The 12,764-nt window shown below is 41.9% G+C and overlaps 1 protein-coding gene across 13 annotated transcripts in view; it reads right to left on the bottom strand.

Annotated features, from left to right (window-relative positions):
- YAP1 (Yes1 associated transcriptional regulator) overlaps positions 1–12,764 on the bottom strand; it is a 137,621-nt gene that overhangs the window by 115,396 nt on the left and 9,461 nt on the right. For all 13 annotated transcript variants that reach the window (XM_053310402.1, XM_053310404.1, XM_053310403.1 and 10 more), the window contains exon 2: positions 2,848–3,092. In XM_053310402.1, the coding sequence (XP_053166377.1) occupies positions 2,848–3,092 (245 nt within the window). The remainder of the gene's footprint in view (positions 1–2,847; positions 3,093–12,764) is intronic.

The raw sequence follows: 12,764 nt of genomic DNA, 5'->3' as shown, positions 1-12,764 counted from the left end.
AATGGGGTAAAAGAGGAAAAGAAGAAAAGAGAGGGGTTTTTTTTTTTTTTCCTTTTAGGAAAGGGCGGGGGGAGAGGTAAAAGAGATAGTGGCTAGGAAGCCAAAAGGGGGACAGTGAAAATAAATGAAAGGATAAGAGTAAATAGCAAAAAATGCTGAAGAGAAAAGCCTTGGCTGTTAGCTGGATACAGTCTCTGAAGTGAGACAGGACTGGAAGAACTTGGAGATGTTACCCTTCCCTGGGCTTATAAAGCCTCTAGTTAATTTATTAGGTCCTGCCCCCTGGAGAACATGGGAAGGTAAACCCACAGAGACAGGGGTGCAGCTATAATTGAGTGGATGGGTTCAAAGAACCCGGGCCTCTAAGCTCCCGAGGGCCCATCAGTTCCATCCCTCCCGCCGGAGAGAGGGGTGAACACGGGCCCCCTCTCTCCTAGCTATGTCCCTGCACAGAGGTGTCCTCATCCCGCAGTAGAGAATGGCTCCTTGACTAATCGTTGACTGGGCTTGTGTGAAGCTTCGGCCAAGGCTGAATACTCTGCACAATCCCCCTGGCACCATGTGGAGATGACCATTCTCACCATGCAGTGCTGCACTTTGCCCAGTGCTAAAGAGGGGGGCTCCTTTAAGGGAAATGGAGCCCTCGAGCCCCTGCACCATTTTGGAAAACATACACAGAGTGCTGGGAAGCATAGCCCTTCCCAGAGCCTTCCCAACAGAGTTCTTAACAGAAGGGCCATCTCTCTTAAATGGCCCTCCCAGCACTGGAAAAAGTGCAGTACTGTGCAGGGCCACACAGTGGGAAACAGCTCTCACATTGAAGGGGTTGTGTTTTTTTGCCAAAGTGTCCTCCGCTTGAAAAATGAGACACAATCACAGTCCTAAGACCTGCAGGTTGCATTTTCTTTTGAGATTTCAACCAGAGAACAAGATTCCTCATGAAACACACACTTACAAAACAATATGAATGTTTACTCAAAAGCAAGCCCCACTGTGTTCAATGGCACTTGCACCCAGGAAGGCGTCTGTCTATAGAATAGAAACCTTACCCTAGTAAATTGAAGCAGATGCACAGAGAGGCCACTGAAGAGTGCCCGTGTGGTGTAATGGATAGAGCTGGACTATTAGGACAGGGGAGTCTGGGGTCAAATGCCCTCTCAGCCATGAAGCACACAACATGACCATAGCCCATGTGTTCTGCCCAAGCTCCTTGGAAGAAGGAGGGAGTACCAAACAAAACCCTTTTGACAAGCCTGCTTATTTAAACCTAATGAAATTTCTGCTTTCTAAATATTTCAAATAGTAGTCAATAGTCCACCAACATGTTTTCCTTGCCAAGTGACTTTGACATATTGGAAAACGAGTTATCTGACTCCAGCAGATATTCTTTCAAGGACTCCTGTCAGTTAGAAAACTATACAATATAAAAGGAAAAGGTTTCTAAAAAGGATTGTGTATCTGATTAGTAGTAGCCTATACAAACTCTTTAAGCTAAAGGGAGATAGTTATCAGCTCTCCAAAATCAAAGAAGCATTGGGTGAGATGAAAACAATGAGGAGTTCCAAGAACGCTGGGGGTCAGTTAAACAAAGCAAGAGCTCCCATTCCTGTGGTAAGATGGAACTAATCAATATGTTTATACCTGGAAAACTGTTTAAAATTCTAGCACGACACACATGTAAATGTTTTTTTTTGTCACAACTGTAGCCACTATGAGCACTTAAAACCAACAGAAGTCATTTGAAGCCGATGCAGATGGGCAACTATAGTTGTGACCCTATATATAAGGTCATGAAACTGCTTGCTCCATCCCCTCGTGTATAAAGTGCCGTTACCTTAAGAGTTTGGCACTGCATCCACCTGTCACCATCCCATTTAAGGCTACTGCTAGACTCCAATTCTTATGTTGCAGTCAATTCCTAAAATAATGGGTAGCTACTACATCTGCCTTTTTAGGATAAGTCTGAGAACAGTGCAGAAAAGCAGAAAGCAATAAGGACTATGGCACCAGTCATCTCAAATGATTTTGCCCAGTCTGGATGGATCATTCATTCACTGTAAATCCTGCTTTAGTGGAACTTTCATGACCCTGCATCCCTAAGGCCCCACCCAGTCCTATAACTGTATAGGTACCGCAAATATGGGCAATTAAGTTTACTCAGAGGTAGGGCTAGGAAACAAAGCCCATGCCTTCTTGTTGGCATCTAGAAATTTTCTTCTTAAAGAAAAGCTTAGCAGTTATGGGTCACAGAGGAGTTTAAGAAGTGGTGGTAAAAAAGAGAGGGTCAAAAGTGAGAAAATAAGCAGCACACACAAACCTCTTATTATTCTCCCCCCACCCGCAACCAGTTCTTCTATTCCTATGCTTGTACAAAAATCGAATATTCGAAAAAATTGAAATCGAATAAATAAACAAACATATGAAGCTACCTTATACTATTTTAGACTATGGTTTATTTACCCAGACTAGTACTGTCTTCTGACAGGCAGTTACTCTCCAAGATCTCAATCAGAGGTCCTTCCCAGCCCAGCTACTGAAGTGACTTTTAACCGAGGGATACCAGGGATTGCTTGAACTTGGGCCTTCTGAAAGCACAATATGCTCTGCCACTATATGGCCCCATGCAGAGTCTCCAAATACTAGCTCATAAGAGTGATATGCAAATTGTTACATTGCAAGCAATATACACACTGATCTTGGGAAAGAGTATTTAACATGGCCCACATTGCCAAGCAAACTGTACACCTAGAGGAAAGAAATGAATGATCTCACAAGATTAAATTAAGCACAAAATATGAATTCTGCTTAAAACATATGCCCAATCTGACCCACATGGTTTTTACTTACTTCAGAAAATACCTCTGGCCAGTAGGGGTCTTTGCCATCTCCCAACCTGGTGGTAGGGGCACATCATCTGGGATTTCAAAAGATGACTGACGGAGATGTTGAGAAGAAGGTGCAGCTCCAGAAACTACACCAGTGGGAGTAAGCGCCCCTGGAGAAACTGTTCCCAATTGCAGTGAGGCTGGAGAGGAGTGAGCACGGACATGCTGAGGCGTCAGAGTTCCTGCTGTCCCTGCATCTGTGCTGGCCTGCAGAGAATTAAGCAATTCTTTAAGTCTGCAATGTAGCCAAATAACCATTGCTCCCAAAATGTAGTATTTTCAACTTATTAGACATGTCCTAGGCTGACCTTATGCTCTACAGCTACTGAGGCACTGGCCTCCCAAGACAAAGGGAAATACAGATCAGTGCTGCTCCCTGCACCAGGGAAGCAGCAGAGGTCAATGCCAAAATGGATAGGAGGAGGGCATCCCATCAACAAAGCAAGAATTGAATTCATTGTTTTACTAATAGGTTTCAGTGTTCATGACTGAATTCCTGATTGGAATTGGACTAGTTGTATTCACTACATTTCTTTAGACAATTCTATAAGAACACTGTCTAATATAGCAACTGTATACACTTAACACTTTTAGGTAGCCCTCATCTCTTTCCTACTTTACAAACTACAAAGTACCTGATTCTCTCCCCCGGCCCCCTCACTCTTCCCTCCTTAGCCCCTCAACTTTATCAAGGACTTCAGAGGCAGCTGTGAAAGCTATTTAAATAGTATTACTAAACGGGACAAATGAGGTCCACATTGCAAACAATACTACATGTCTGGTTTTGCTGAAATGCGTTCCAGATGACAAAAAGATTTGAGGGAGAGAGAGAAAGAAAGCAAGGCATGATTTAAAGATGGGCAGGACGAATCACTCTGTTCTTCAGGCCAACTTTCCTCCTATTACTGTATCTCTGGGGTAGAACATCTGCTGCCATTTTGAAAGACTGCTGAAATGTCCCAGCCCATCTTTATAGCATAATGAGATCCTACTGTAAATTTTACACGCTTCACGTCTATAAGCTGCCAGAGCAAGCGCACTGCAAAAGAAGATAGACAAATTTGGCATATCCCCTTCCCAGGCCACTCAGCCACTTTCCAAAGTTGCCCAAAGTAACTTCAGGAAATCGTTCAGCACATACATCTTGGGATAGTCCATGCAGCTACACTGCCTTCCCCCAGTTTAAAGCTGGAGGGAGAGAGGGTAGGCTAGCCACAGAGGAAAACTAGTCGATTCAGATTGACTTGGGTCTGTGGGGCAAACTACAGTTCACACACAGATGCATGTCAAAAAAGCCAAATGGCCAGATTTTGAAACACAAACATCCTTTCCCAAAGCTGGAGAAGCAGCAAGGGAGGATGGGGCTATTATTAATATACCACTTTAAAACAAAAAGTTCACAAAACCATTCACATAGAAGAACAATATGGCAGCGCTTCCCTCTCCCATAAGGGCTCATAATCCAAACATTAGGTAGGCACCAGCAACAGTCACTGAAGGAGCAGGGCCATTTGCTCTCCTGCTGCTTACGAGGAGAATCAACTCACGAAAAAGGTACCTTTTAAATCACTTTTTGCCCACTATTTTCCCATGGCCAACACTCTCGCTATCCACACAACGTTCATTTTCCTTGCTCATAGGAATTTCTAGCAGAAAACATCAGGTAAAAAGAGTTAAAGTTTTTCTGCCCATAACTTCTCCAAGCAAGAACATCCTCTCCTGAAGCTACTGCTTAAAAAAATAATTAATTAATCAGATTTTTTTAAAGGACTCTTTTACATGTGTGCTGTCTCGTTTGTCTCTATGATGCTGCAGGAAGCAGGAATAGACAGAAACGGGCAGAGGTGGCTCTTCTATGAGGTGAGGCGGTTCCTCAGTCAGCACATTACTGGGGCACCAGAAAGACAGCAAGATGCCCTTCTGCCCCCACTTTTAAAAGAGGAGGAAGAGGGTGCCCACAGGGGCAGCAGCATTTAGCACAATGTCTAGGGTGCACAGAAGACTCGAGCTGCCAATGAACACAGGTTAGCACGCAGTGCACAGAAGACATGGTGGGAGCAGAGAATTAACTGGGGTACTAAATGCCTGTCAAAGAGGAGGTTAGGTATGTAAGAGCATGCCCAGATAGCCCTATGTAGCATAATGCTGGGCAAACAGAAAGAAAGGTGTTAAATGGGAACTAATGTAGACAACAGGAGAAAAGCTGGGATTTACAGAAGACTGAATGAGAGTGAAAACCAGAAAATGGAAGCAGCTTAACTTGCAAGTGGAAAGAAAGAGGCCCAAAATACATGCTTGAATCAGCCAGTTATGGGATCTGGAGCATTCTTCGGGCACCAACCACAGTGCTACACAGCTTTTTTATATTTCCCCTTCATTTGAGGTTCCCTGTAGTGCAGATTATGACAAACTGAACCCAGGCTTGTAAACAGCCACTTACCTGGTTGACTGTAGTAAAAGCAAGTTTTCCAGTCTAGAAAGCTTCATAAAAGCCAGTTATTTTAGGCCAAAAGCGTGTGTGTGTGTGCGCACACACACACACACACACACACACGGAGTTGGGGGGTGGGGGAGTGTTCAGAAAAGTAACATCTGTGTCTGTTTTGCAAGAACCACCATAATGGGACAGAAAATAGTCACTTTTCTAGTCCAAAAGGTGCTAAGACAATATACAAGCATTACATTGTCCTAAGGTTGGAGGATAGATTTCTATCCTTTGATGTTGGCTTCTTCTATAACCAGCAACATGGCAAGGAAATATTTCATCAATAAGGGGCCACCTTGGGACTAACCCAGCTCTTACACAAAACTAGAAAGATCTGGCATTTTAAAACACAAGATCAACTATGGGGAAGTTGCAAAAAGTCCAGAAAAATAAGGGATAGATGCTTCAGTATTTCTCTTCAGGTGGCCAAGGGATGAAAATGGGAATGCAGTGACTTGCCAACCATACCCACTCCCCCAGGAGTTATACGCTATGCTATCTGTACAGAAGAGCACTGAATGCAGAGAGGATTCATTAATAAAGGGTTCCAAACTGCACGAAGGAAAGCCTTCTGAATTCAGATTTGCCTTATACAAGGCACAACACTAAAAGAGGCATGGGGTCACAGCTGGCCAGTGCACTCTCACTGTCCCCTCCCTATAGTCACTGAATATGGGGAGAGTAACTTCTCAGGAGGACTAACCATAGGTTAGATTTGTACAGGGGGTGGGGGACAGCAAAATATGCAGAGAGAAGGATTTCCAAGGAAGGTGAATCTCGAACATCACAGCAAGCTCTCCAAGCACACTTTCTTGCCACATATGAAACGGAACACACAGTATGAAGACTTTGATTTTTATTACATAGTGTAGCACAAGAGGAAAGGACTGTTTTTGTTGTCAAATTTGCATGCCCTGTTTCCTCGAAGGCAGAGGTAAGCAGACTTTCAGCTTGCAGGATCTAGCTTGTTGTTTTTTCAAATCCCAAGGTCCACCAAAAGAGAAGGTTGTAAAGTAGTGGTTCAGAGATGGACAGAGACTTAGAATTTGAAACAGGGTGCCTCTGAGCAAGTGCTCAGCCCAGGGATTTGTATTCAGTACCAGAACTGTGCTCACAGTCCTTTCACTCAAAACTGCACTCCTGGTTCCCCTACGAGCTATCTGTTTCAGCATTTACATTTTAGCCCAGTCATAGGTCAATGGTTTGGTGGGGAGGGTTTGGGAGTGGGGGATCCCAAAGTTTTGAAAATAGGTACAGATGTCGAGGACACTGTAAGTAACATACTAAAAGTCCCGATCGTTACAACTTGAGCTTTGGTCGCCATCTTGAAAAATGGACACCAAAGAATGGCACATATTTTTTTCACATTATTTTCTCATATATTTCACAAACCATTGCTCTGATGGGAAAATGTTAAATATGAAAATTCTAATTCTCTATAAAAATGTGGTGTTCAATGTAGGTTTCAACCAATGGTTTAGCTGTAAAGTGAAGGTTAACATGGAATGCTACTTCGTGGTGACTGCACCATCTGTTTTTTGTCTGTAGCTCACTTATATAAACTTTTCCTGAAAAACCCAATTAAATATAATTAAGGAGCATGAAATTTACTATCAGCCACAAGAGGGAGTTTCCCCCTTCTTTTTTACTACATGATTCAAGGAATGCATGGAGGGCAGAATGCATGCAGTTTATGAAACATTCCTCCTACATGCTCATTTCCACAGTACCCAAGAGGCACAGTACTTTTTTAAAAAAAAGATGTGGTATCCCCATTAGGTCTAATGCACAAGCTGCAGTTTAGAAAAATCTTATTTTCTTTACAGCTTGGTTTGTACTGGGAATATCCAATTAATAACTTTCCTCAGGAGCATCACCTTCATCTAAATCAGAATGTTGAACGCCAATGACAATGTTGGACTTTCCTTCTTCATGTGACTGAAGATGGTTCATATTATGTCCTTTTCTTACCATTTGTTGACCTTCCACCAAGCAGTTATGATGCTGTGTATACAGTATTGCATTTAGCAGCTGAAAGAAATGCAGAATTGAACCTGAAAACCTGCTTCATGACACTTTGTATATGAAACTTCAAGACATTATTTCCATGTGCAGTGAGGACTCTTCCTTATCAAAAGTTGTGGTTAGACTTGGTAGTTTTGACCTTCTGATGTCATTCATAGGCTCAATCGGTTGCATCATGGGAGGCAGTGGATTGAAGGAGATCTTGAGCACTATTTATGAACCCATGAGCATCAACAAAATGTTGACAGGCCATGCTTTTGCAAGGGACATAAGAGGTCATGTTCTGGTTCACACAGCATTTGCAATCATCATGTTAGAGAATGAATATGAGGACTGAGAGGTGATTCCAGAAATTCTTTATGATTTCACTGGCAATCCCTCTTCCTTTGAATCAGTATATAATGAGCCTGTACAGAGGAGGTTTTCAGAAAAATTCGAAGAGCAACTGCAAAACAAGGAAAGAGTAAGTGCCACTACAAAAATGTGGATTCAATACTTTTGTATGGTTACTATTTTGAAGCACTACTTCCGAACAGAAAGAATGGGCAATTGGAACCTACATATTCGTTGTGTGCAGCACATGCTTCAATATTTTCACACCAATGACCACTTCTCATATGCAAAATCATGCCAACTGTACTTGCAAGAGATGTTAAACCCTGAAGCAAAAAATGATAAAGAGGAGTACAAGAAGTCTGTCAACAATGGATATTTCATAATCAGGCCAGACAGGTTTTGAGGAGGAATTTAGTGTGACATGGCCATCAAACAAACATTGATGTTTTCTATAAGAACTTCAGGACTTACTCATGGAAGAGGAATATCAGAAAGTGTGTTGAATAGGTGTATTCTGGGAATGTGTTACTACCCACGCTCGCTACACCATTTTTGGGGTGCTTCAGTGCACCTCTAAAACCTAGCCTTTTAGCCATTTTTCTTCCCTTAGCCTGCTTGGAAGAGAAACGCTGCTTGCATTGCAGGAAAAAGGCTATTTTGGGAAGGCGTTTCCCTAAAAGTGCCTTTCAGGTCCATTTACAAAGGACGGCAACAGGCCAAAGAAAATGCCCCTCTCTGATTGCATCTGAGCACAGGCAGAGGTAGTTTCAAGGCAGATCCTAACTAAAGTTGAAAGGGGGCAAAAGGGAAAGGAATGCAAGCTCTCTTCCTCCCATAGAGTTTCAAGGCTAAACAAATGGGGGGGGGAGAGCACATGCCAGGATGTGTAATGTGCTCCCTCCCATATCTATTGCCCAAGGTGACCTCTCTCACACACATGAAACTTTCTTTGTCTAAAGGAGCATACAGGGGAACCGCCCAGACACAACCTGATCAATAACCAATATTCTCACCTTATTTGGACTGAGTCTCCCAACATCAGGAATTCCTTACAGAATCCCCAAGTCCCTCAGGGTATGTTTCTGGCTATAACCCCCCCCCCGCGCCGCACCGCTCCGGCGCTCATGCCCTCGCTGCATGCCACTGCTTTTGTCACAACCACCATCAGACACTGCACCCCATGCTGCCTAGGTGCACCTCAGGAACACACTTGAGCTCCCTGAAGAGAAGGATTCCCCCAACTAGATTCAGGTAGCTATGACCAACACTTTCTCTTTCACTCTCAAGCTCTTCCCCTTCCAGCACTGAAACTTGGTAAGCATGCTTCAAGAATAACCCATCTCTTTTTCATTTTCTGTACCCTGATTATCCCTCAATAAAACAACACTCTGTTTTCAAGATTACATCTCCATTCTCTTTTATCCCTTGCAGTGCGTCCACAAGCCTGAAGGTCTTAAGAGTATTTTCTTACTGTTGGTTGGTCTGCACCCATTTGATGCTAATTTCCCCCACTGTGAGCAAAGCATAGACACAGACTGTGGTAGCTGACACATATCCATGCAGACCTCTTAACAAATGCCTGCTGCTCATAATGTATGTGATAATTTAGAAGGTTTCTATGTTGTAAACTGGTACTACAGAACAGCATGTCGTCATGCATAGCCAGATGAGGCAGACATTTAGAAACTTGTTCAGTGGTTCACAGTTCATTCTCCTTTTCCAGTTTTCCTGAACTTAGTGGTTGGAAATCATCAGCCAGTAGTCTTACTCTCATTCCTATGCTAAAGCCACCTGCTCCAGACACTCTTCTGATATTTATTGCATGTAATTGCTCAAAAAGATTTGGATCTGGATGTGGATGTAGAAAAACTGGATTGAAGTGTTCCACAATTTGTGGCCAATGCCACAGACAGTCATGCCGTGGGCACAATGCAAACACACCAGATTTATCTGAAACAGGTGAAGATGATATTGACCAGAATGACACAAGCACACATTGAGTCATTTGAAACTAAAAATAAAGATGAAAAGTCCAACATTGTCACTGACTTTCAACAATCTGATTACGATGATGACGATGACCCTGAGCAAAGTTGTGAATTGTATATTACCATAACAAACCAAGCTGTAAAGAAAGGAAGTGTTTTCTAAATTGCAGCTTCTGGATTAGACTCAATGGGGATACCACTTTTTTTAAAATGTGCCATTACTCTACCTCTTGGGTGCTGTGGAAATGAGTGTGTAGAAGGCATGTACTCTATCCTCCATGCATTCCTTGGACCATGTAGGGGGGAAAGGGGGAAACCTCCTGCTTGTGGCTGATAGTAAATGTCATGCTCCTTAATTATATTTCTGTTTGGTTTTGCAGGAAAAGTTTATATGAGTGAGCTACAGACAAAGAAAACCACATGGCTCTGTGGTCGCCAGGAGTTAACATCAACTCAACAGCGCAACTTTAATTTACAAAGAAACAGGGATGGTGCATTTACCACGAAATAGCATTCCACAGCAACCTGCACTTTATGGCAAAACGATTGGTTGAAATCTACCTTGAACACCAGATTTTTATTAAAAAAAATATGCTCTACAATTTTCATATTTAATATTTCCCCATCAGAGCAACAGTTTGTGAGATATATGAACAGAGCAACTTTTGGTGTGCATTTTCCAGGACAGCGGCCAAAGCTCAAGTTGTAACAATCGGGACTTTTAGTATGTTACTTACAACAGTGTGCTCAACATCTGTACCTATTTTCAAAACTTTGGGATTCACTCACACACACACACACACACACACAAATTGACCTAAAATGACTGGATTACCTAGATAAAGCATGAGAGCTTTTTAATTGCTACTATTGTGAAACATCTAGAAGTCAGAAGCTGTGGCTGATCTACAGCAAATTACTCAAGAGATTTAATAAGCGGATCACAACCCAATACCAGACCCTGCTTGAAGGAGATTAGGATGATATACAAGGGATACTCATTTAACAGTAGTTGAGAGATGGCAGCTAACATCCAGACTAATTGGGCACTAGCACAAAAATATTGCACTAGCTAGTTCTGCTAAGCTGGAAGCCTATGTTCCAGATGAAGGTTGTATTGGTACACCTACTCAGCTACGTGTGTGTGTGTGTGTGTGTGTGTGTGTGTGTGTGTGTGTGTGTGTATCTTTGCTCAATGTACTAGTGCAGCGCTGGTCTGGATATCAACCAGTGCCTTTAGGCACTGTTGGTCCCTCAACATTTCATGCAGGGCCAATTTGATTTAAATCACGTCTCAGGAAGACTCCGTTTATTAACTTAAATTGCCAGTCAGGAAGTTTCTATTCAATCATCATTTTCTAGTAAGAGTGCATTCTTGTTTTCTGATATAACCTTAATACATATTCATGACTACTCAGAGATAGATGTAGGTTTCATTTTTAGAAGGTAGGTACTGTATTTACCAAAATCTAAGTTTTTTTCCAAGTTTTTTTTAATAGTCGAAATCAGGAGACTGTCTTATTTTCAGAGTCCTGTTCCTTTCAAGTATATGCAGGTATAACTGGGATTTAACCTCTGCTTTTTAAGGGAATCTTAAATTCAGGTAAATACGGAACATACTATACATTATAAAGCAATTATTTATTCCAATCTTTTTTATTATTAAATTCCATCAAAAGATAGGATGGTTTGGGCATTTTATTTAGTACCAAACCAGATACATACTTGTGAAGTCATTAGGAAGTGAACCAGCTCCAGGTCAACTAATCATGCACGTTTGGAGGATATTTCTGTCATGATGTACTAAGAACCATCACCATCACCAAACAGGCTTTTAAACTGTACCAACAAGCTTGTTTATTCTGTTTAGTTTTCTTCAACAAACCACCTTTTTTTTTTAACAGAACAAGCACATGTATTCTTGAATTGTTATAAATGTAAATTCTTTTTTTTTAAAGGTTAAGTAGGCAATTTCAGCCAAGTCAACACAAGACGGTTAAAATATTGGGTGGTATAGCTAACTCAGTCTTCTTCTTCACCTTTGTCTTCCTGTTTGTTCATAGTCTGGAAAAGAAAGACAAGCTTTCCTGATTTTTCCATTTCCAAATTATTTCTCAACTTATTATGAATAAGTCCAAAAGGAAGAAAAGAATCGTCTTTATACCTAAAGAAGCTACTGCTTTTAGAAGGTGAATTACCATTTCAGTGGTCGCCAAACTCAAATCTTTAAGTGATTTCCACCAGCTCACTGGTGCTACTTCCTTTAAAACTTCATCAGCAAACTTATTTCTTGAACTGGCCACCCTTTACCTTTTTGTTTTACTTTCTATGTGTCTCTCCTACTCTTTGCACTTATATCCAGATTCCGTCTCGCTCAAATTTATTCAATTCCTCCCAAATACCCTATTAATTGACCTTCTTTGTCTTTGCACTTTGGGGGGAGGATGTTAAAGGGCGTGACTGCATGTGCTCATGTACACCACCTGCAAAATAGGACAGATCAGGTCTGTTATCGGCCATATATAACCAATAACAGACCTGATCTGTCCTATTTTGCAGGTGGTTTACATGGGCACACGCAGTCACGCCCTTTAACACACACACCCTGCCACAAAGTGCAAAGACAAAGGTCAATATGTACAGTGGTCCCTCGACTTACAAACTACTCGACATAAGTATTTTTCGAGTTACAAACGGCAGTTTTAGATCCGGTTTTAGATGTGGTTTCCTCGACTTACAAATTTTTAGATGGGGTTTCCTCGACTTACAAATTTTTAGATGGGGTTTCCTCGACTTACAAATTTTTAGATGGGGTTTCCTTGACTTGCCTGCCTGTTTACTGCCTGTTTATTCTTGAAAAGAAATGTTCCTGTGCAGTTTGCAAGCCTTACTGGGGGTCTGGGTCTTTTTTCTAGGCTCCGGAACGCATTAATCCGTTCCCAATGCATTCCTATGGGAAACTGCTTTTCGACTTACGAATTTTTCGACTTACAAATGTGCATTCGGAACGGATTAATTTCGTAAGTAGAGGGACCACTGTATATG

The sequence above is a fragment of the Hemicordylus capensis genome, chromosome 3 (genome assembly GCF_027244095.1).
Source record: "Hemicordylus capensis ecotype Gifberg chromosome 3, rHemCap1.1.pri, whole genome shotgun sequence".
NCBI lineage: Eukaryota > Metazoa > Chordata > Lepidosauria > Squamata > Cordylidae > Hemicordylus > Hemicordylus capensis.
The sequence above is the reverse complement of the archived record's forward strand: the minus strand, read 5'-3'. Positions and strand labels throughout refer to the sequence as shown.